The sequence below is a fragment of the Oncorhynchus mykiss genome, chromosome 4 (assembly GCF_013265735.2).
Source record: "Oncorhynchus mykiss isolate Arlee chromosome 4, USDA_OmykA_1.1, whole genome shotgun sequence".
Lineage (NCBI taxonomy): Eukaryota > Metazoa > Chordata > Actinopteri > Salmoniformes > Salmonidae > Oncorhynchus > Oncorhynchus mykiss.
The window spans coordinates 1,439,946-1,462,275 of record NC_048568.1 but is presented as its reverse complement, the minus strand read 5'-3'; the positions used below and the strand labels follow the sequence as shown (position 1 = coordinate 1,462,275).

Sequence of the window (22,330 nt, the reverse complement as noted above, 5' to 3'; positions counted from 1 at the left end):
CTCACCCATTTACACACATTACCCCATAATGACAGTAAAAACATGTTTTTAGAATTTTTGGGCAAGTGCATTGGAAATTAAATGCAGAAATATCGAATTTACATAAGGATTCACACCTCTGAGTCAATACATATTAGAATCACCTTCTTAGTGCTGCAATCCCGTTAACGGGATTGATATGACAACAGCCAGTGAAAGTGCAGGGCGCCAAATTCAAAACAACAGAAATCTCATAATTAAAATTCCTCAAACATACATGTATTTTATATCATTTCAAAGGTAATCTTGTTGTTAATCCCACCACAATGTCTGATTTCAAATAGGCTTTACAGCGAAAGCACCACAAACGATTATGTTAGGTCACCACTAACTCACAGAAAAACACAGCCATTTTTTCAGCCAAAGAGAGGAGTAACAAAAAGCACAAATAGAGATAAAATGTATCACTAACCTTTGATGATCTTCATCAGATGGCACTCATAGGACTTCATGTTACACAATTCATGTATGTTTTGTTTGATAAAGTTCACGTTTATATAAAAAAAATCTCAGTATACATTGGCACGTTAAGTTCACTAGTTCCAAAAACATCCGGTGATATTGCAAAGAGCCACATTATTTTACAGATATACTCATTATAAATGTCGATGAAAATACAATTGTTAGACATGGAAATATAGATAAATCTCTCCTTAATGCAACCGCAGTGTTAGATTTCAAAAAAACTTTACGGAAAAAGCAAACCATGCAATAATCTGAGAATGGCGCTCAGATTTATTTATTTTTTATCCACCATGATTTTCAAGCAGATTTAAGTTAAAACTGTAACTAGGCCACTCAGGAACATTCCATTTCATCTTGGTAAGCAACTCCAGTGAATGTGTGGCCTTGTGTTTTCAGTTATTGTCCTACTGAAAGGTGAATTTGTCTCCCAGTGTCTATTGGAAAGTCCACTGAACAGTTTTCCTCTCAGATTTTGTCAGTGCTTAGCTCTATTCCGTTTATTTTTATAAAAAATCTCCCTAGTACTTGCCCATGACAAGCATACCCATAACATGATGCAGCCACTTCCACTCTTGAACATATTTAGTGGTACTCCATGAGGTTTTGATGGATTTGCCCAAAGCATAACACTTTGTATTAAGGAGATTAGGTTAATTTCTTTGTCCAATTTTTTGTTTTTACTTTAGTGCCTCATTGCAAAGAGGATGCATGTTTTGGAATATGTTTTATTCTGTACAGGCTTCCTTTTCACTCTGTCATTTACTTTAGTATTCCTGAGTAACTATACTGAACAGAAATATAAACGCAACAGTTTGGTTCCATGATTCATTAGCTGAGAAAGATTCCATAAATGTTCTATACTCACAAAAGTTTATTTCTCTACATCCCTGTTTGTGAGTATTTTTACTTTGCCAAGATAATCCATCCACCTGACAGGTGTGGCATATCAAGAGGCTGGTTAAACAGCTTGATCATTACACAGGTGCACCTTGTGCTGGGGACAATAGAAGGTCACTCTAAAATGTGCAGCACAATGTCCAACAGAGCTATTGCCAGAGAATGTAATGTTCATTTCTCTACCATAAGCGAATTTGACAGTATGTCCAACCAGCCTTAGAACTGCAGACCATGTGAACGACGCCAGCCCAGGACATTCACATCCGGCTTCTTCACCTGCAGGATTGTGTTGAGACCGGACAGCTGATGAAACTGTGGGTTTGCACAACCAAAAATGTTTTGCTTAAACTGTCTCAGGGAAGTTCATCTGCATGCTCATCAGGGTCTTGACCTGACTGCAGTTTGGCGTCTTAACTGACTTCAGTGGGCAAAAGCTTTTGATGGCCACTGGCACGTTGGAGAAGTGTGCACTTCACGGATGAATCCCGGTTTCAACTGTACCGGGCAGATGGCAGTCGTGTGTATGGTGTCGTGTGGGCGAGCGGTTTGCTGATGTCAACGTTGTGAACCGAGTGCCACATGGTGACAGTGGGGTTATGGTATGGGCAGGCATAAGCTACGGACAATGAACACAATTGCATTTTATCAATGGCAATTTGAATGCACAGCGATACCGTGACGAGATCCTGAGGCCCATTGTCGTGCCATTCATCCACCGCTATCCCATCATGTTTCAGCATAATAATGCATAGCCCCATGTCACAAGGATCTGTACACAATTCCTGCAAGCTGGAAATGTCCCAGTTCTTCCAGGGCTTGCATACTCACCAGACATGTCACCTATTAAACATGTTTGGGATGCTCTGGATCGACGTGTACGACAGCGTATTCCATTTCCCACCAATATCCAGCTACTTTGCACAGCCATTGAAGAGGAGTGTGAGAACATTCCACAGGCCACAATCAACAGCCTGATCAACTCTATGCAAAGGAGATGTCACGCTGCATGAGGATAAATACTGACTGGTTTTCTGATGTTTTTAAAGGTATCTGTGACCTACATATGCATATTTGTATTACCAGTAATCAACTGTAAATTTCGGTGTTCCTCAAGGTTCCGTTTTAGGACCACTATTGTTTTCACTATATATTTTACCTCTTGGGGATGTTATTCGAAAACATAATGTTAACTTTCACTGCTATGCAGATGACACACAGCTGTACATTTCAATTAAACATGGTGAAGCCCCAAAATTGCCCTTGCTAGAAGAATGTGTTTCAGACATAAGGAAGTGGATGGCTGCAAACTTTCTACTTTTAAACTCGGACAAAACAGAGATGCTTGTTCTAGGTCCCAAGAAACAAAGAGATCTTCTGTTGAATCTGACAATTAATCTTAATGGTTGTACAGTCGTCTCAAATAAAACTGTGAAGGACCTCGGCGTTACTCTGGACCCTGATCTCTCTTTTGAAGAACATATCAAGACCATTTCAAGGACAGCTTTTTTCCATCTACGTAACATTGCAAAAATCAGGAACTTTCTGTCCAAAAATGATGCAGAAAAATTAATCCATGCTTTTGTCACTTCCAGGTTAGACTACTGCAATGCTCTACTTTCCGGCTACCCGGATAAAGCACTAAATAAACTTCAGTTAGTGCTAAATACGGCTGCTAGAATCCTGACTAGAACCAAAAAATTTGATCATATTACTCCAGTGCTAGCCTCTCTACACTGGCTTCCTGTCAAAGCAAGGGCTGATTTCAAGGTTTTACTGCTAACCTACAAAGCATTACATGGGCTTGCTCCTATCTATCTCTCTGATTTGGTCCTGCCGTACATACCTACACGTACGCTACGGTCACAAGACGCAGGCCTCCTAATTGTCCCTAGAATTTTTAAGCAAACAGCTGGAGGCAGGGCTTTCTCCTATAGAGCTCCATTTTTATGGAACGGTCTGCCTACCCATGTCAGAGACGCAAACTCGGTCTCAACCTTTAAGTCTCTACTGAAGACTCATCTCTTCAGTGGGTCATATGATTGAGTGTAGTCTGGCCCAGGAGTGGGAGGGTGAACGGAAAGGCTCTGGAGCAACGAACCACCCTTGCTGTCTCTGCCTGGCCGGTTCCCCTCTTTCCACTGGGATTCTCTGCCTCTAACCCTATTACAGGGGCTGAGTCACTGGCTTTACTGGGGCTCTCTCATGCCGTCCCTGGAGGAGGTGCGTCACCTGAGTGGGTTGAGTCACTGATGTGGTCATCATGTCTGGGGTGGGCCCCCCCCCCCCCCCCCCTTAAGTTGTGCCGTGGCGGAGGTCTTTGTGGGCTATACTCAGCCTTGTCTCAGGATGGTAAGTTGGTGGTTGAAGATATCCCTCTAGTGGTGTGGGGGCTGTGCTTTGGAAAAGTGGGTGGGGTTATATCCTTCCTGTTTGGCCCTGTCCGGGGGTGTCCTCGGAGTGGGCCACAGTGTCTCCTGACCCCTCCTGTCTCAGCCTCCAGTATTTATGCTGCAGTAGTTTATGTGTCGGGGGGCTAGGGTCAGTTTGTTATATCTGGAGTACTTCTCCTGTCCTATTCGGTGTCCTGTGTGAATCTAAGTGTGCGTTCTCTAATTCTCTCCTTCTCTCTTTCTCTCTCTCGGAGGACCTGAGCCCTAGGACCATGCCCCAGGACTACCTGACATGATGACTCCTTGCTGTCCCCAGTCCACCTGGCTGTGCTGCTGCTCCAGTTTCAACTGTTCTGCCTTATTATTATTCGACCATGCTGATCATTTATGAACATTTGAACATCTTGGCCATGTTCTGTTATAATCTCCACCCGGCACAGCCAGAAGAGGACTGGCCATCCCACATATGCTCTCTCTAATTCTCTCTTTCTTTCTCTCTCTCGGAGGACCTGAGCCCTAGGACCATGCCCCAGGAATACCTGACATGATGACTCCTTGCTGTCCCCAGTCCACCTGACTGTGCTGCTGCTCCAGTTTCAACTATTCTGCCTTATTATTATTCGACCATGCTGGTCATTTATGAACATTTGAACATCTTGACCATGTTTTGTTATAATCTCCACCCGGCACAGCCAGAAGAGGACTGGCCACCCCACATAGCCTGGTTCCTCTCTAGGTTTCTTCCTAGGTTTTGGCCTTTCTAGGGAGTTTTTCCTAGCCACCGTGCTTCTTCACCTGCATTGCTTGCTGTTTGGGGTTTTAGGCTGGGTTTCTGTACAGCACTTTGAGATATCAGCTGATGTACGAAGGGCTATATAAAATAAATTTGATTGATTGATTGATTGATTGACCAGTCATGTGAAATCCATAGATTAGGGCCTTATGAATTTATTTCAATTGACTGATTTCCTTATATGAACTGGAACTCAGTAAAATCTTTGAAATTGTTGCATGTTGCCTTTATATTTTGTTCAGGGAACAATGTTTTCTCTTATCACAGCCATTAAACTCTAACCATTTTAAAGTCACCATTGGCCTCATGATCAAATTCCTGAGTGATTTCCTTCCTCTCTAGCAATGGAGTTAGGAAGGACTCTTATATTGTTTTAGTGACACCATCCAAAGTGTAAGTTCACCATTCTCAAAGGTATACTTAATTGAAAAAGATAATTGTATGTGTGGGGCATAGAGAAGGTAGTCATAAACAATATTATTGAGTCCATGCAACTTGTGACTTGTTGAGAAAATTCCTTCTCCTGAACTTATTTAGGCTTGCCATAACAAAGGGGTTGAATACTTATTGAATCAAAACATTTCAGCTTTTCAATTTCTATTAATTTGTAAAACATAAACATAATTCCACTTTGACATTATGGAGTATTGTGTGAAGGCCCGTGACACAATCAGGCTGTAACAAAACAAAATGTGGGAAAAGTCAAGGTGTGAATACTTTCTGTGATGTGCTCTATCGTTTTTCAATCACTTGTTATGCTAGCTCATTAGTATAACATTCATATTTAGTCAATTGTTAGCATTGTCTGTTTTAGGATTAAATGTTTTCTAGCCAACTCAATTTGTTTGAACGTCTCGGATGATAAGACCCATTTTTCAAAACAAGAAATTGGTTAGCTAATGGTCAACTGACAAGCAAACTAGCCGTTTGGCTTGCTAGCACACCCATAAATGTTTCAACATAGTAGCCATAGTTGACAATCTTGTCAAACTGTTAAATTATTAGCAAGCAAGCTAAAAGTTATGCCAAATATCAGACAATGTCTTCTACAGTGGCACTTGCTTTGCAATGTCCAGAATGCAAATGGCTCTGCGCTGAAAACTAACAAGACTTGGGCAGCAGGGTAGCCTAGTGGTTTGAGCGGAGGACTAGTAACCGAAAGGTTGCAAGTTCAAATCCCCTAGCTGACAAGGTACAAATCTATCGTTCTGCTCTGAACAGGCAGTTAACCCACTGTTCCTAGGCCGTCATTGAAAATAAGAATTTGTTCTTAACTGACATTCCTAGTTAAAAAAGGGGTGTATTTATCTATAAACAGCTGATCAGTGATTCCTCTGTAACTAGCAGTGCAGGGTTGATGCACAAGTTGTACATGATTTTTAAGCTAGGAATCTCCTCTTTTCAACTATAACTCAAATTTATGTCAGGGTCATTGCGACTGATAATGATGGAGCAAGTCCATGTCCTATGCAATTTGATACAACTCCATTCTGAAACCCCTATACAAAGAGGTAAAAGAATTCTTCCAAAACCTGCTGGAGAAAGGCTGGATCAATAAATCCAGATCACCATACTCATCCCCGGTGGTCTGCATGCCCAAAGTGGACAGCAACCTGCGGTTATGTCGACTTCAGAGAGCTGAATCGCAAGACCATCCCGACCGTCACCCGTTACTACGGATACAAGATACATGCTAGGGCAGCGAGGCAGCGAGCGGCGAGCGACCAAGGCAGCGCTTACCATCAAGGCTTTGTGGATGAAAGATCAGGACATGCAACTGCGTTCAGCACCCCCTGGGGGTTGTATGAGTGGGTTCGCATCCCCTTTGAGCTGAACAACACCCCAGGCCCTTTCCAGAGGTGAATGGAAGGAGTTTTAGAGGGCATGAGAGACTACTGCTGTTTACCATATCTGGATGACTTTCTCTACTGTTCTGAGACATCCAGTGAACATGTGGAAGACCTGAGACGAGTGCTGTGTCAAATAAGGGAGCAAGGTATCAAACTGCGGCCATTTAAGTGTGAAGTCTTCCGGCGGCAAGTGCGGTATATTGGTTGGATGGTAGGAATCTCCTGCAAGGGAGTCCAAATCGACCCCAAAGACTTGGAGGCAGTGCTGCTGCTAAAGGGGAAGGAGCCACTGACAATTGGAGAGGTCCGAACATTGCTGGGGTTCCTTGGGTACTACAGGTCAGTCATCCAAGATTTCTCCCGGCTGGCCAAACCCCTGTTTGAGCTGCTACAAAGATCACAAAAAGCAAGGGGTAAAAATGCCAAGCCCAAACCAACCAGAGGCAAAACCAAAGCAAAATAAAACAGTTCAAGACCTGTCCAGTGGACGTTTGTATACAGAGCCATCGTAGCCAAGTTTGTAGAAATGCTAATTCATCCACCCATACTCGCATACCCAGACTGTGACTTACGTTTGTTACACACTGACGCATCCAACAAGGGTCTAGGTGCTGTGCTTTACCAACATCAAAACGGGAAACTGCGTGTAATAGAGTACGGGTCCAGAACGCTAACTCCACCAAAGAAAAAGTGGTCAATCTGTGACAAATTTAGAGACCGTGTATACTATGCACCAACCTCTTAACATGGACACAGACAACAACCCGTTGACTCAACGCAGTGGGTCACTGCTGGGTCAGGGAGTTGGCTGTCTTCCACTTCAACCTGAAGTACAGATCTGGTAAGATGGATGCTGACACGCTGTCACGTTGCCCTGTCAATCTCCACAGCCATGTGGGTGAGTACACGGAAAATATGCCACCAAAAGTCATCTAAGCTGCATGGTAAGGAAGCAATGCAGCAAAAAATGACGATGTTCCATGGGTGGCAGCACTGCAACTCAACTCTACAGACAGTGGTCTGTCATCTGGAGGTGTGCCTGCCATTACACCGGAGAACATCAAAGCGGCACAGTACAAGGACACTACAATCAGACAAGTTATCTCGCGGAAAAACAAAGGATGGAATCCAAATGAGAGAGAAAAAGCTCATGGGACCAGAAACAAGGAGACTTGTGCATGAGTGTTGGTAATGGACAAAGGAATCCTGTACAGACAGGCTAGTCAATGAAAGCAAATGGTGCTACCCAGTAAGCTGAAACCAGTGGTGGTGAAGAACTTACATGATGACATGGGTCACTTGGAGCAGACAAAGTGATCCATCTAGTTAGGGAAATTATACTGGCCATTCATGCAGCTGGCCATTCATGCAGCATCAAGTAGATGACTATGTCATCAGACAGTGTGCATGTATCAAGCAGAAACATCCCTGGGTTCTGTCACCACTAGTGCACCCTTTGAGCGCTCTCCATTGATTTACACACACCTTGAGGCAAGCAAAGGAGGCTACGAATACATCCTTGTACTAGTCAATCACTTCACATACTTTACCGGAACCTCCTGCTCTCTATCCTTTTTTCGTTGGGTAGGCCTGTGAAGAGACGCCAGAGTCTCCTGTCTGTCCTGAGCCGCCAGAGTCTCCTGTCTGTCCTGAGCCGCCAGAGTCTCCCGTCTGTCCTGAGCCGCCAGTCTCCCGTCTGTCCTGAGCCGCCAGAGCCGCCAGTCAGCCAGGAGCCGCCAGAGCCGCCAGTCAGCCAGGAGCCGCCAGTCAGCCAGGAGCCGCCAGAGCCGCCAGTCAGCCAGGAGCCGCCAGAGCTGTCAGTCAGCCAGGAGCCGCCAGAGCCGTCAGTCATCCAGGCAATGCCAGAATCGCCCTTCACTCCGGCGCTGCCGGAGTCTCCCGTCCATTCGGGATCCATTTCTAGGGTCTCCAGTCTGAGGTCAGCGGCGAGGGTCGCCGTGTTTAAGAGGCAACGGAGGCGGACAATGAGGAGGAGAAAAATTGTGGTGAAATGGGGTCCACGTCCCGCGCCAGAGCCGCCACCGCGAACAGACGCCCACCCAGACCCTCCCCTATAGGTTCAGGTTGTGCGGCCAGAGTCCGCACCTTTGGGGGGCGTACTGTCACGCTCTGACCTTTATTTCCTTTGTTTTGTCTTTATTTAGTATGGTCAGGGCGTGAGTTGGGGTGGGCAGTCTATGTGTGCTTTTCTATGTTGGGGTTTTGAGTTCAGCCTAGTATGGTTCTCAATCAGAGGCAGGTGTCTTTAGTTGTGTCTGATTGAGAATCATACTTAGGTAGCCTGGGTTTCACTTTTGAGTTGTGGGTGTTTGTTTTCCTTGTGTGTGTTTGTTGCCACACGGTACTGTTTCGGTTTCGTTCGTTTCACGTTTATTGTTTTGTAGTGTTCAGTTTATGTCTTTAAATAAACGTTATGGACACTTACCACGTTGTGCATTGGTCCTCGGATCCTTCTCGCTTCTCCTCCTCAGAAGAGGAGGAGGAATGCCGTTACAGACAGATTGTGGTTGAATCTGTGTTTTACAATTCACTGCTCGACTCAGGGATAATTGTATGAGATGAGGTAGTCATTCAAATATAATGACCCTATTACAATCATGCTAAACACTATTATTGCACACAGAGTGAGTCCATGCAACTTATGTTACTTGTTAAGCAAATTCCTACTCCGGAACTTATTTAGGTGTGCCATAACAAAGGGGTTGAATATGTATTGACTCAAGACATTTCAGCTTTTCATTTTCAATTCATTTATAAACATGTATAAAAAACATGGCATATTATATGTAGGTCAGTGACAAATAATGTATATTTAATATTTTTTTAATCCAGGCTGTAACACAACATTTTGGAAAGTCATGGGGTGTGAATACTTTATGAAAGCATTGTAGTGTTTTAGAATGAAACTCTTAAAAGATGTACACAAATACACATTTTCCAAAATGCTATTCTCAAATGCCACCGCTATTCAACAATGAAGCTATTACAATCTCCACCTTATAGCGGGTAATGTTTTAACGTTTATTTTTGGTGTCTTGCATCAGCAGCGGAGCAACAACCGTTTGTGCCATCCATATTGCTTCGATTGGCTCTGTTTGACTTCACAAGAGATTGTTACTTAGCAGTCCACTCCTCCACTCCGCACCCTGGACAAGCAAAGCGCAACACATCCACAAGCTTTTATGAGAAGAAAGAAACCAGCCCGTATCCTACTTCTTATTCTGTGAAAATAACAGCATTTATCATGGAAAAACTTGATGCCTTCGTCAAACAGATTATTTCTTAGAATAGGTGAGGCTTGTTGAAGATGGAATCCTCGTGCAAGTCTATTAGATATCCTGATGAGAGACGACTAACAAGTAGAAAGGTATGTAGGCTATACATTGCACTATTATGTCGTGATTTTTTTTTTTTTTTACATTTTATGTACTCAAGACAAAAGATTATCACCATATGTCTACCGCAATAATCTTTATATCCTCTTTCTTGGTGAACTTTGCTTTTTTGGAAAACCAATCCCTGTTAGGGCAAAGTGTAAGAAGCTCCAATTGCGTATTAATTTCGATTGCTTTCTTGTTAGTTTGTTGAGCTCCATGTGCTGTTTGTACCAAATGAACAGTGGAACTTAAAACTGAATAGAGTGCCGATTGAAGCCATAAAGAGCTTCATATCTGCTGGATTCATCAGGTGAGATATTTATTAAATGTTTTCTATTCAGAAGTGGTATATGGTTACTGCAAATAATGAGACCAGTATAGCCTACAATCTGTAGGAATATTCATAATAGAAAATATGTACAGAAGAGGCAAAGAAAACTGCAGATTAAACAGTCAACAAGATACTTTGATGGTTGTCCTCTTCACCCATATTTCTTTGATGTGAAAATGTTTTTGAACATAGTGCCTCTTCACTGTAAATTGTTGTTTTCATGCCAGGGTGTATCCTGATATATCTCTCAGAACTCTCAGGAGTGAGCTTGGCATTCTCCTCGGAGCTGAGAGAGATATTGACAAGCTTTCCTTTTTAAAATGTGTGGGCCGAAGCTTGGCATTGGTGAGTATAGCGGGCCTGGTTCAGGGACACAGTTGCTTATCGCTTGTGTTTTATTTGGTAAACTGGCATAAGGTGATTCATTGTCCCATTGCATTTGTATTTTTTTTAATAGGTCAAAGCCAAACAAGAAAGGGATTTGAAAGTGAAGTATTTTGCCCCTCCATATGTATGCACATTACTCTTAAATGTTAAAATATGTTTTATATTGTGCCTTCAGAAAGTATTCATACCTCTTGACTTATTTGTTGTGTTACAACCTCAATTTACACACAATACCCCATAATGGCAAAATGTAGAATAGGTCAAGGGGTATGAATACTTTCTGAAGGCACTGTAGATAGTATAATATTTTTTTAAGTGAAAAAAAGAAATCTATTTATAATAAGTTTGTTGCATGCCTTGTCCTTATGTCATGGTCTTCTCCTACTCTCCAGGCCCCTCAGCCAGAGCTGTACCTGTTGCCCAGGGTGGAGAGCGACAACACTGTCTGTTCACAGTCCCTCACCCCCAACACCCACTCCACAGACCCCCAGATTTACTACACTGCCAGAGTGCAAGGAATGCCAACAGGGACAAAAGAGCCTTTTAAATTCCCTCAGATCCCCCAGGGTCTCCAGCCACAGCCCCCTTCCTACCCCAGCCCCGATGAGGAGGCGAAGGAAGAGGAGAGCTATTGCTCCACAGAGGAGAACGAGGAGGACCTTCTCTCCTCTCAGCAGTCTGGGTGCGCTGAGGATGACCTCCTCCTGTGGAAGGCCCAAGCCCAGGGGCCACCCCAGTGTGTCATAGAGGCTAAAGGTGACCGTTAAAGGGATAGGTCACTACAAAATCCATTCTTTTTTTTTTTTTTTGCTGAAAAGTGCTCTGAGTCTGGTATGAAATTGTCTGAAAAACGTACATTTTGGAGTGTACTTTAAACTGACATTTCTGAAAAGCAAGTCAACCTTGTACTTGTTGTAACAGACAGAGATGTTGTTACAACCATTTACGTTCAATTCATTTTGACAGAATCAGTTGTGGGGAAGGTGGCACCTGCTAAGAAGAAACAGCATTTCAAGAGAAACCGAGCCAGCGATTCGGGGGTTCCAGAGTCACTGGAAGATCAGGATTCTGTGTTTTCTCCCACCCCACACAGGTAACACACAGAGGAACACTTTTGCCATAACAGAGAGGAAGAGCTCTACCACCATCAGAGCTATTTAAACCCTGGTTACAGGCACCGAATTTCTAGATGAGTCATATAAAATTAGTAAACCCACATTTTTTTTTCTCTCTTTGGATGTTTAGGAAATCTAAAGATGCACAGACACTGAAGTATATCAGGAATAAACAAAATGAGGTAAGATATGCTTGCGTGCTGCTTACATACTTACTGAAATGACATTATGCCAAAATCAGTTACAATTACCATGTTTTTATGTCATAGCCAGCAGGTGGGTTTGAATTAAAAAGGGGGTCTAAGTCAAGGAAATAGGTCTAGAGAAGCAGCGAGGAGTACTTAAACTATTTTCTTGGCATGCACACCGAAATCAATTTGCTTCAACAAAATGTTTTAATTATGTTTTACCAATAATTTATTTTCATGTAGGTCCCTGAACACCCAGTAACTATGCCTACACAGTACGCCTCTCCACCCCCCGCCCCAACCCTGGGCACTCGTAAAATGGCTGCCTCGGTCTTCCTATCAAGTAGTAAGCAGGCATTTCTGTTATGTTTCAGTCATCCATATTGTTGTTGCTGAAATGTAAGACGCAAATGACATGGTTTGTTTCTTCCTTCCCTCAGGAGATGAACTGATAGAGGAAATTAAGATGGCAAAAGAGGAGAGAAAGCAACTAGAACAGACAAGACAAGAGTTACTGAGAAAAGGAAAAGACTTGCTGGCCCAGAACAGACATCGTCGAAATCAAGGTGGTGTATGTCTGGACTAGTTCTTTTGCACCCTCGTTTCAGGATATGACAAAAGCACACATGACCCCCTTCTAATATATTAGCATCTCATTATGATCCAGATTAAATACCAACTAGCTTGTTTAACTATAAAATAATCTGTGCGACAGAGCACAGCAAAATAAGTTACTGACCTGCCCTACAAACATAGACAATACTATTGTGATGCATAATTGTCATGGTCATAATAATAATAACTAGATTGAAACTTTACATGTAAAGTTGTGAGGCTTGCTAATGCTCTTTGAAAGTATTGTTGTGGTAGTGAAAGTTTAAAAAGTTGTACTTTGATTATATTATTTGAATAGTGAAATCATTTTAAATTCCCACAGATAGTCACTACTGGTCAGTAGATTTGGTCAGTAGTAGTGGTCAGTAGTTGTGTGGTTGTGTGTCACCAGTGCCATACAACTCTCCTTCCATGGCCTCCAACTGCTCTTAAACACAAGTAAAACTAAATGCATGCTATTCAATTGATCACTGCCCGCACCTGCTCGCCTGTCCAGCATCACTACTCTGAGCGGCTCTGACTTAGAATACGTGGACAACTACAAATACCTGGGTGTCTGGTTAGACTGTGAACTCTCCTTTCAGACTCACATTAAGCATCTCCAATCCAAAATTAAATCTAGAATCGGCTTCCTATATCGCAACAAAGCATCCTTCACTCATGCTGCCAAACATACCCTCGTAAAATTGACCATCCTACCGATCCTCGACTTCGGTGATGTCATCTATAAAATAGCCTCCAACACTCTACTCAACAAACTGGATGCGGTCTATCACAGTGCCATCCGTTTTGTCATCAAAGCCCCATACACTACCCACCATTGCGACCTGTACGCTCTCGTTGGTTGGCCCTCGCTTCATACTCGTCGCCAAATCCACTGGCTACAGGTTATCTACAAGTCTCTGCTAGGTAAAGCCCCGCCTTATCTCAGCTCACTGGTCACCATAGCAGCACCCACTCGTAGCACTCGCTCCAGCAGGTATATCTCACTGGTCACCCCCAAAGCCAATTCCTCCTTTGGTCATCTTTCCTTCCAGTTCTTTGCTGCCCATGACTGGAACAAATTGCAAAAATATCTGAAGCTGGAGACTCACATCTCCCTCACTAGCTTTAAGCACCAGCTGTCAGAGCAGCTTACAGATCACTGCACCTGTACATAGCCCATCTGTAAACAGCCCATCTATCTACCTACCTCATCCCCATACTGGTATTTATTTATTTATTTTGCTCCTTTGCACCCCAGTATCTCTACCTGCACATTCATCTTCTGCCGATCTACCATTCCAGCGTTTAATTGCTATATTGTAATTACTTTGCCACCATGGCCTATTTATTTCCTTAACTTACCTCATTTGCACTCACTGTATATAGACGTTTTGTTTTCTTTTGTTCTACTGTATTATTGACTGTATGTTTTGTTTATTCCATGTGTAACTCTGTGTTGTTGTATGTGTCGAATTGCTACGCTTTATCTTGGCCAGGTCGCAGTTGCAAATGAGAACTTGTTCTCAACTAGCCTACCTGGTTAAATAAATGTTAAATAAATATAAATAAAAATGTGGTAAGCGGTTGTGTGGTTGTGGTCAGTAGTTGTGTGGTTAGTGGTCAGAAGTTGCGTGGTTGTAGTCAGTAGTTGTGTGGTTGTGGTCAGTAGTTGTGTGGTTGAGGTCAGTAGTAGTGTGGTTGTGGTCAGTAGTTGTGTAGTTGTGGTCAGAAGGTGTGTGGTTGAGGTCAGTAGTTGTGTGGTTGTGGTCAGAAGTTGTGTTCAATAGATGTGTCAGTAGTGGTGTAGTTGTGTTCACTAGATGTCAGTAGTTGTGTGGTTGTGGTCAGAAGGTGTGTGGTTAAGGTCAGTAGTTGTGTAGTTGTGGTCAGAAGGTGTGTGGTTGAGGTCAGTATTTGTGTGGTTGTGGTCAGAAGTTGTGTTCAATAGATGTGTCAGTAGTGGTGTGGTTGTGTTCACTAGTTGTGTCAGTAGTTGTGTGGTTGTGGTCAGAAGGTGTGTGGTTGTGTTCAATACATGTGTCAGTAGTGGTGTGGTTGTGGTCAGGTGTGTGGTTAAGGTCAGTTGTTGTGTGGTTGTGGTCAGAAGTTGTGTGGTTGTGTTCAATAGATCTGTCAGTAGTTGTGTGGTTGTATTCACTAGATGTCTCAGTAGTTGTGTGGTTGTGTTCAATGGATGTGTCAGTAGTGGTATAGTTGTGTTCACTAGATGTGTCAGTAGTTGTGTGGTTGTGGTCAGTAGTTGTGCGGTTGTGTTCAATAGATGTGTCAGTAGTGGTGTGGTTGTGTTCACTAGATGTGTCAGTAGTTGGGTGGTTGTGGTCAGAAGGTGTGTGGTTGAGGTCAGTAGTTGTGTGGTTGTGGTCAGAAGTTGTGTGGTTATGTTCAATAGATGCGTCAGTAGTGGTGTGGTTGTGTTCACTAGATGTGTCAGTAGTTGTGTGGTTGTGTTCAATAGATGTGTCAGTAGTGGTGTGGTTGTGTTCACTAGATGTGTCAGTTGTTGTGTGGTTGTGGTCAGAAGGTGTGTGGCTGAGGTCAGTAGTTGTGTGGTTGTGGTCAGAAATTGTGTGGTTGTGTTCAATAGATGTGTCAGTAGTGGTGTGGTTGTGTTCACTAGATGTGTCAGTAGTTGGGTGGTTGTGGTCAGAAGTTGTGTGGTTATGTTCAATATATGTGTCAGTAGTGGTGTGGTTGTGGTCAGGTGTGTGGTTAAGGTCAGTAGTTGTGTGGTTGTGGTCAGAAGTTGTGTGGTTGTGTTCAATAGATCTGTCAGTAGTTGTGTGGTTGTATTCACTAGATGTCTCAGTAGTTGTGTGGTTGTGTTCAATGGATGTGTCAGTAGTGGTATAGTTGTGTTCACTAGATGCGTCAGTAGTTGTGTGGTTGTGTTCACTAGATGTGTCAGTAGTTGTGTGGTTGTGTTCAATAGATGTGTCAGTAGTGGTGTGGTGGTGGTCAGAAGGTGTGTGGCTGAGGTCAGTAGTTATGTGGTTGTGGTCAGAAGTTGTGTGGTTGTGTTCAATAGATGTGTCAGTAGTGGTGTGGTTGTGTTCACTAGATGTGTCAGTAGTTGTGTGGTTGTGGTCAGAAGGTGTGTGGCTGAGGTCAGTAGTTGTGTGGTTGTGGTCAGAAATTGTGTGGTTGTGTTCAATAGATGTGTCAGTAGTGGTGTGGTTGTGTTCACTAGATGTGTCAGTAGTTGGGTGGTTGTGGTCAGAAGTTGTGTGGTTATGTTCAATAGATGTGTTAGTAGTGGTGTGGTTGTGTTTACTAGATGTGTCAGTAGTTGTGTGGTTGTGTTCAATAGATGTGTCAGTAGTGGTGTGGTTGTGGTCAGAAGGTGTGTGGCTGAGGTCAGCAGTTATGTGGTTGTGGTCAGAAGTTGTGTGGTTGTGTTCAATAGATGTGTCAGTAGTGGTGTGGTTGTGTTCACTAGATATGTCAGTAGTTGTGTGGTTGTGGTCAGAAGGTGTGTGGCTGAGGTCAGTAGTTATGTGGTTGTGGTCAGAAGTTGTGCGGTTGTGTTCACTAGATGTGTCAGTAGTTGTGTGGTTGTGTTCACTAGATGTGTCAGTAGTTGTGTGGTTGTTGTCAGAAGGTGTGTGGTTGAGGTCAGTAGTTGTGTGGTTGTGGTCAGAAGGTGTGCCAGTAGTTGTGTGGTTGTGTTCAATAGATGTGTCAGTAGTGTTGTGGTTGTGTTCACTAGATGTGGTCAGCAGTAGTGTGGTTGTTGTGAGAAGTTGTGTGGTTGTTGTTAATAGTGTGGTTGTGTTCAATATATGTGGTCAAGATTTGTGTGGTTGTGTTCAGTAGTAGTGTGGTTGTGGTCAGCAATCGTGTGGTTGTGGTCAGCAGTTTGGTCGTGGTCAATAATTGTGGTAAGCAGTTGTGTGGTTGTGGTCAGACGTTGTGTGGTTGTTGTCAGTAACTGTGGTTGTTGTCACTAGATGTGGTCAGACGTTTTGTGGCTGTGGTCAGACGATGTGTGGATGTGGTCAGAAGTTGTGTGGCTGTGGTCAGACGTTGTGTGGTTGTTGTCAGTAACTGTGTGGTTGTTGTCACTACATGTGTTCAGAAGTTGTGCGATTGTGGTCAGACGTTGTGTGGTTGTTGGCAGTAACTGTGTGGTTGTGGTCACTAGATGTGATCAGAAGTTGTGTGGCTCTGGTCAGACGTTGTGTGGTTGTTGGCAGTAACTGTGTGGTTGTGGTCACTAGATGTGGTCAGAAGTTGTGTGGCTGTGGTCAGAAGTTTGTCAGCAGTTGAGTGGTTGAGATCAGTAGCTGTGCGGTTATGGTCAGAAGTCATGTGGTTGTGGTCAACAGTAGTGTAGTTGTGGTCAGTACTAATGTGGTTGTAATCAGTACTAGTGTGGTTGTAGTCAGAAGTAGTGTGGTTGTTGCCAGTAGTTGTGTGGTTGTAGTCAGAAGTTGTGTGGTTTTAGTCAGAAGTTGTGTGGTTGTAGTCAGAAGTTGTGTGGTTGTAGTCAGAAGTTGTGTGGTTGTATAGCCAACTCAGAGTATTCTATTCTCTTCTTCTAGACTACATTTTCTTCATATCATTCTTTAGACCGGTCTAAAATAAATAACCAATTTATTGTAATGGTGTGGGCTCTATTACATGGATTTATTAGACTTATTAAAATGTAGATGTTCCAAAGGTCTGCATAAGTGGCTTGTAGGCTATGCGAGGAAGCCAGGAGATGCTAAATGTGTTTGTTAATGGTCAATTACCATGAGACCGGCAGCTATTTGCTTGACAATCACCATCTGAAAAAAGATAATTACTGCCACAGCCCTAGTTGTGGTCAGTAATTGTGGTCACTTCCTTCACCCTCGTCATAATTTTTGCCCTCTATGTCTGAGTATCCCATAGCAATGGCTCCGTTTAGGCTGCTCATTGATGACCCAGAGACCTGTTAGTAGACGTGAACTGGCAACTTTTTGTCACTCTAAACTCTGACAAACAGCTGTAACTTTTTATTGGGTAGAAGATATTCCTAATCCACTCTATCTAGTTAGAGGGGTACAGCCCAGCCTTCTCTTCTCTTTTCTATAGGCAAACTAGCCAGTTAAGTTATTTAGAGCACTTAGCATGATCCGGGAAAAGGAGGACAAAGCTAGTAAGCATTAGAAATCTTCTCTTTATCATTCCAGGTCGTCCAGACCGGGAAAGTATTCTTAATCTTAACGTCAGCTCTTTGGTCTGAAACAAATTGACAAATCATGGGAATTTGAAGAGTTAAGAAGACATTCATTCCAGTGAGTAAATGATTCCTAGGCAACAGTAGCCTTGACAACACTGTTGCCTTTTAGTTAAAGTGTGAGAAACATGCTAAAATACAGTAAAGTTGTGCTTTAATATGAACTAAATACTGCACTCTGACCCACAAAACGCCTTTGCTAGATTGATGATAGTATTTTCGACCAACACGGAAAGTAAACTTTAAAACGTTACGTACTTTTATTGCAATTTGCAGCAATTGTTGATAAATAATTAATCTGCTAGCTTCTGACATGGCTTACTGCAGCTAGAAAGAGAGCAGTTAATGGGTTAGTAAAGCAGCTCTATCTAGAGATTGGTAGATGCTAATTCGTTTTCAGTTTTGACAAGCAGAGAAGTAGGGGAAGATTTCATACCTTGGAATATTTTTGTTTAATCTGTTTTCTTTAGTGATCAAAACAGCAGTTGTTTACAAAGTTACAGAAAATGTAGATTTTTTTTGTTCAAACGCCAGATATGAATAGCAGAAGTAGACAAAGGTGTAACTTTTTGTCTAAGTTGTTGCAAAGTAGCTGATTTATGTTACTGAATTTACAGAGAATGGCAGTTGGAAAGGATGATGTCACAATGGGGAGCCTAAAAATCTTGAGGATATCCCATACAAGTGGACAGAGGACAAAACTGACAAAATGTAAAATATTTTTAAAAAAGTAGAAAGGGTATTAAAAAGTTCTATCCAAGCAACTCCAGTGAGACCATTCCGTAAGTTTTAAAGTTTGAACGGCGTTTCTAGCTTAAACGATGTAGGAGTAGCGTGCTAAAGACAAAGAACTAGGTGGTAACTTAACAAGTAAAGTTGTGGGGCTTCCTAAAAGTTTTTTGTGATAGTGTTCAAAGTGAAAAGTTGTACTATTCGCATCGATAGTCAGAAGTTGTGGTCAGTAGTAGTGGTCACTAGTTATGTGGTTCTGTAGTTGTGTGGATATGGTCAGTGGTTAGATGTGTTGTCAGAAGTTGTGTGGTTGTGGTATGTAATTGTATGGTTGTGGTCACTAGATGTGGTAAGCAGTTGTGTGGTTGCAGTCAGAAGTTGTGTGGTTGGGTTCACTAGATTGTGGGATATAATTGTGTGGTTGAGGATACTGGATGTGGTCAGAAGTTATGGGGTAGTGGCCAAAAGGAGTGGGGTTGTGGTCAAAAGTTGTGGTCACTCTTCTCATAATTTTGGCCCTCAGTGTCAGTGAGTATCCTAGCAATGGTTCCGTTTTGGAATCTCAATAATGACACAGAGATTGGCGATGGGTTAATAAAATTGCTCTATCTAGAGGTTGGTACACACGATTTATAAACTGTTTTTGGATTGGACAAGCAGAGAAGTAGGGGAAGATTTCACTACAAAATATTTGTGTCTAACTCTTTGGGTTAGTGGTCAAAACGGTGGTTGTTTGGAAAATAATGAATCTGCTAGGTTATGACACGATTTACAGCAGCTAGAAAGAGACTGGCTATGTGTTACTAAAACGGCTCTAGTTACAGATTGGCACGCACAATTTCGAATCTGAATGCAGATTTGACACACAGAGAATTAAATAACATGTTTATGTACCTTGTTGTGTTACTGATCCAAATGGCAGTTGTTTGGGAAAAGTTGGAAGAACACATGGTAATGGAGTTACAAAAACAGCTATACTTTGATTCCGCAAACAGATATGAATAGCAGATTAGTAGACGAAGATAGACAAAAAGTTAGTGTTCCTAAGTTGTTGCAAAGTGGAATTATTAGCTAATTTGGGTCAAAAGTTAACTGATTTCACTTACAGAGAATGGCAGTTGGAAGGGATGTCACAATGGGGAGCCTTAGAATCTTGAGAAATCCAATGAAAGAGGATGGAGGAGAAAAAGAGGACAAGAAAGTGAGTAATGTAAAAAGTATAACAGATATCAAAAAGTTGTATACAAGCAACTCAATTGAGACATACCTCAAATTTGTATTATTATTATTTATTATTCAAATTGTGAAATCATTTTAAATTCCCATCGATAGTCAGTAGATTTGGTCAGAATTTGTGGTCAGTAGTAGTAGTCAATAGTGGTTCAATAGTTGTGGTCTGTAGTTGTGTGGTTGTGGTTATAAATTATGAGAATATGGTCAGTAGATACTGTAGATGTTTGGTCAGAAGTTGTGTGGCTGTGCTCGATAGTTGTGTGGTTGTGGTCAAAAGTTGTGTGGTTGTGGTCACTAGATGTGGTAAGCAGTTATGTGGTTGTGGTCACTAGAGGTGGTAAGCAGTTGTGTGGTTGAGGTCACTAGATGTGGTTAGAAGTAGTGCGGTTGAGGTCAGAATTTGGGGTCAGTAGTTATGTGGTTCAGTAGTTGTGGTGGTGATTCAAATTGTGAAATCATTGTAAAGTTGTGGGGCTTGAAGCTCTAAACGTTTGAGGTTGTGAAAAGAAGTTGTACATTGATTATATTATTCAAATATTTTTCAAATATTTTTTTATTTCCATAATCAGTAGATTTGGGCAAAAGTTGTGGTCAGTAGCGTTGGTCAGTAGTAATGTGGTTGAGTCGTTGTGGTTGTGGTGAGTTGTTTTGGTCAATATGTGGCCAATATTTGTGTGGTTGTGGTCAGTAATTGTGGTCACACTTCACTCTCCTCATAATTTTTGCCCTCTCTGTGTCTGAGTATCCTAGCAAAAGCTCAGTTTTGGAATCTCAATAACACAGAGAGCTGTGGCTAGAAAGAGACAGGCGATGGGATTTGACAAGCAGAGAAATAGAGGAAGATTTAATACCTTTGAATATTTTTTGAAGTTACTTAACTTGCTGTAACTTTCTCAGAATAGTATTTTTTGTCCATAATGCCATATTTGAGCAGCAGAGAAGTAGATGAAGACGGGAACACTTTAACTTTGTCTAAGTTGTTGCAAAGTGGAATAATTAGCTGATTTGGGTCAAAAGCTGCATGATTTCACTTCGAGAATGGCCGTTGGAAGTGATTATGTCACAATGGGGAGCTTTAGAATCTTGATTAAAAAAGTTAGACCGTTACACACGTTTTGAATTTGGAATGGCGTTTCTATCTTAAACGGTGTAAAAGGTGTAGCATGCATAATAATAAGAAGTAGTATGTTGAATACCTAAGTCCACCAAAACTGTTGCCAGAGAATTTCATGTTAATTTCTCTACCATAAGCCACCTACCTACGTTGTTTTAGAGAATTTGGCAGTACGTCCAACCGGCCTCACAACCACAAACCACGCCAGCCCAGGACCTCCACATCCGGCTTCTTCAGCGGCGGGATGGTCTGAGACATGCCACCCAGACAGCTGATGAAACTGTGGGTTCACACAACTGAAGAATTTCTGCACAAACTGTCAGCAACCATCTCAGGGAAGCTCATCTGCATACTAATTGTCTTCACCAGTGGTGGTCAGTGCAGTTTAACATGAGGGAGGATGATCTTTTTTTTATGAACATGGCTTTATTACTATTACAGCATATTGCATGACTGTCATTCATATTCCATTCACCCAGCTCAATGTATAAATATAGGTTTAGGCTACTACATGATACTCTAATTTCCCTGTACCCATCGTGAGGTTGCTACAATCTAGCCTATGAATGAAAGTTTACAACGTAGGTGCGCAGGTCGAGAGAATTGAGTAGTCAAGGTGACAGACAGGGACATATTCAATGCCGCCTTGCACACTTTTGCCTGCATCTAGCTGATCTAGGGTGTAATCATTAGTCCAACAGTTGCAAAAGAGTTTCTATTGGACAAATTCAGGTATGTTTATCGCCTTTTCATTCCGTTTAAGAAATGTTTTTCAACAGAATCGGCACAATGAATACACCCCTGATTAGACGCAAACACAGTTCACTTTCATTTCTAGGGAGTTTTTCCTAGCCACCGTGCTTCTTCACCTGCATTGCTTGCTGTTTGGGGTTTTAGGCTGGGTTTCTGTACAGCACTTTGAGATATCAGCTGATGTACGAAGGGCTATATAAAATAAATTTGATTTGATTTGATTTGATAGCAGCCACATACAAACAGCTCGTTGTCTATCTACTATGCACTCTCCTCCTCTCACCTTTTCCCTTCGCATGTGGACTCCAGTACACAACACATCAGCTGTCTGTGACCAGGTGAAAAAACCTTTCCAAGCCAAACCTTCATGTCATGACCGCTAACCACTACACACAGTCCCTACATTGTTGTCATGTCATAGTCAACATAGCTACAAGAATTAACGCATTAGTAAACCTGCTACAAACATGCAGTACAGTGTAGTCAGCAGCAAGCAGTTTAGTAGTTACACCCACAGGCCGCAATAAATTAATAAAACCAAAAGCTTACCTTGACTTGGAAGAGTTCCAGTGTTGGACAGCCAGCTAGCTAACATATCATCCCTCTCTGTTTGAGCCAGGTGTTTGAGTAGGCTAATCTAGCTAGCTGCATTCGATGCTAGCTAAGCAAGTAAAAGTGAAAAAAATATATACTACGAAATCTCTCTAGAAATGTATTTGTTCAAAACTGTTCAACTATTGTCTTTTTGAGTCAACTACTCACCACATGTTATGCACTGCAGTGCTAGAAAGCTGTAGCTTATTCTTTCAGTACTATATTCA

At 42.2% G+C, this 22,330-nt stretch overlaps 2 protein-coding genes across 5 annotated transcripts in view; both read left to right on the top strand.

Moving 5' to 3' along the window:
* The first annotated feature begins 9,325 nt into the window (after positions 1–9,325).
* spata1 (spermatogenesis associated 1) overlaps positions 9,326–22,330 on the top strand; it is a 16,366-nt gene continuing 3,361 nt past the window's right edge. The window contains exons 1-9 of one of the 3 annotated variants that reach the window (XM_021599958.2): positions 9,326–9,822; positions 10,036–10,142; positions 10,391–10,508; positions 10,621–10,674; positions 10,943–11,306; positions 11,517–11,643; positions 11,796–11,847; positions 12,097–12,199; positions 12,294–12,419. In XM_021599958.2, the coding sequence (XP_021455633.1) occupies positions 9,763–9,822; positions 10,036–10,142; positions 10,391–10,508; positions 10,621–10,674; positions 10,943–11,306; positions 11,517–11,643; positions 11,796–11,847; positions 12,097–12,199; positions 12,294–12,419 (1,111 nt within the window). In that variant the 5' untranslated portion in view covers positions 9,326–9,762. The remainder of the gene's footprint in view (positions 9,823–10,035; positions 10,143–10,390; positions 10,509–10,620; positions 10,675–10,942; positions 11,307–11,516; positions 11,644–11,795; positions 11,848–12,096; positions 12,200–12,293; positions 12,420–22,330) is intronic. The other 2 variants (XM_021599956.2, XM_021599955.2) reach the window with 2 other exon arrangements.
* On the top strand, positions 14,542–20,978 carry LOC118964417. 2 transcript variants are annotated; one of them, XR_005051449.1, is made up of 2 exons: positions 14,542–14,800; positions 15,125–15,188. XR_005051449.1 is itself a non-coding variant. In XM_036975479.1 (2 exons), the coding sequence occupies exon 2, from the start codon at positions 14,853–14,855 to the stop codon at positions 16,194–16,196; it is 1,344 nt and encodes a 447-aa protein (XP_036831374.1). In that variant the 5' UTR covers positions 14,542–14,800; positions 14,843–14,852; the 3' UTR covers positions 16,197–20,978. The 2 variants fall into 2 exon arrangements, 1 of the variants encoding a protein (XP_036831374.1); XM_036975479.1 differs by having other exon boundaries at positions 14,843–20,978.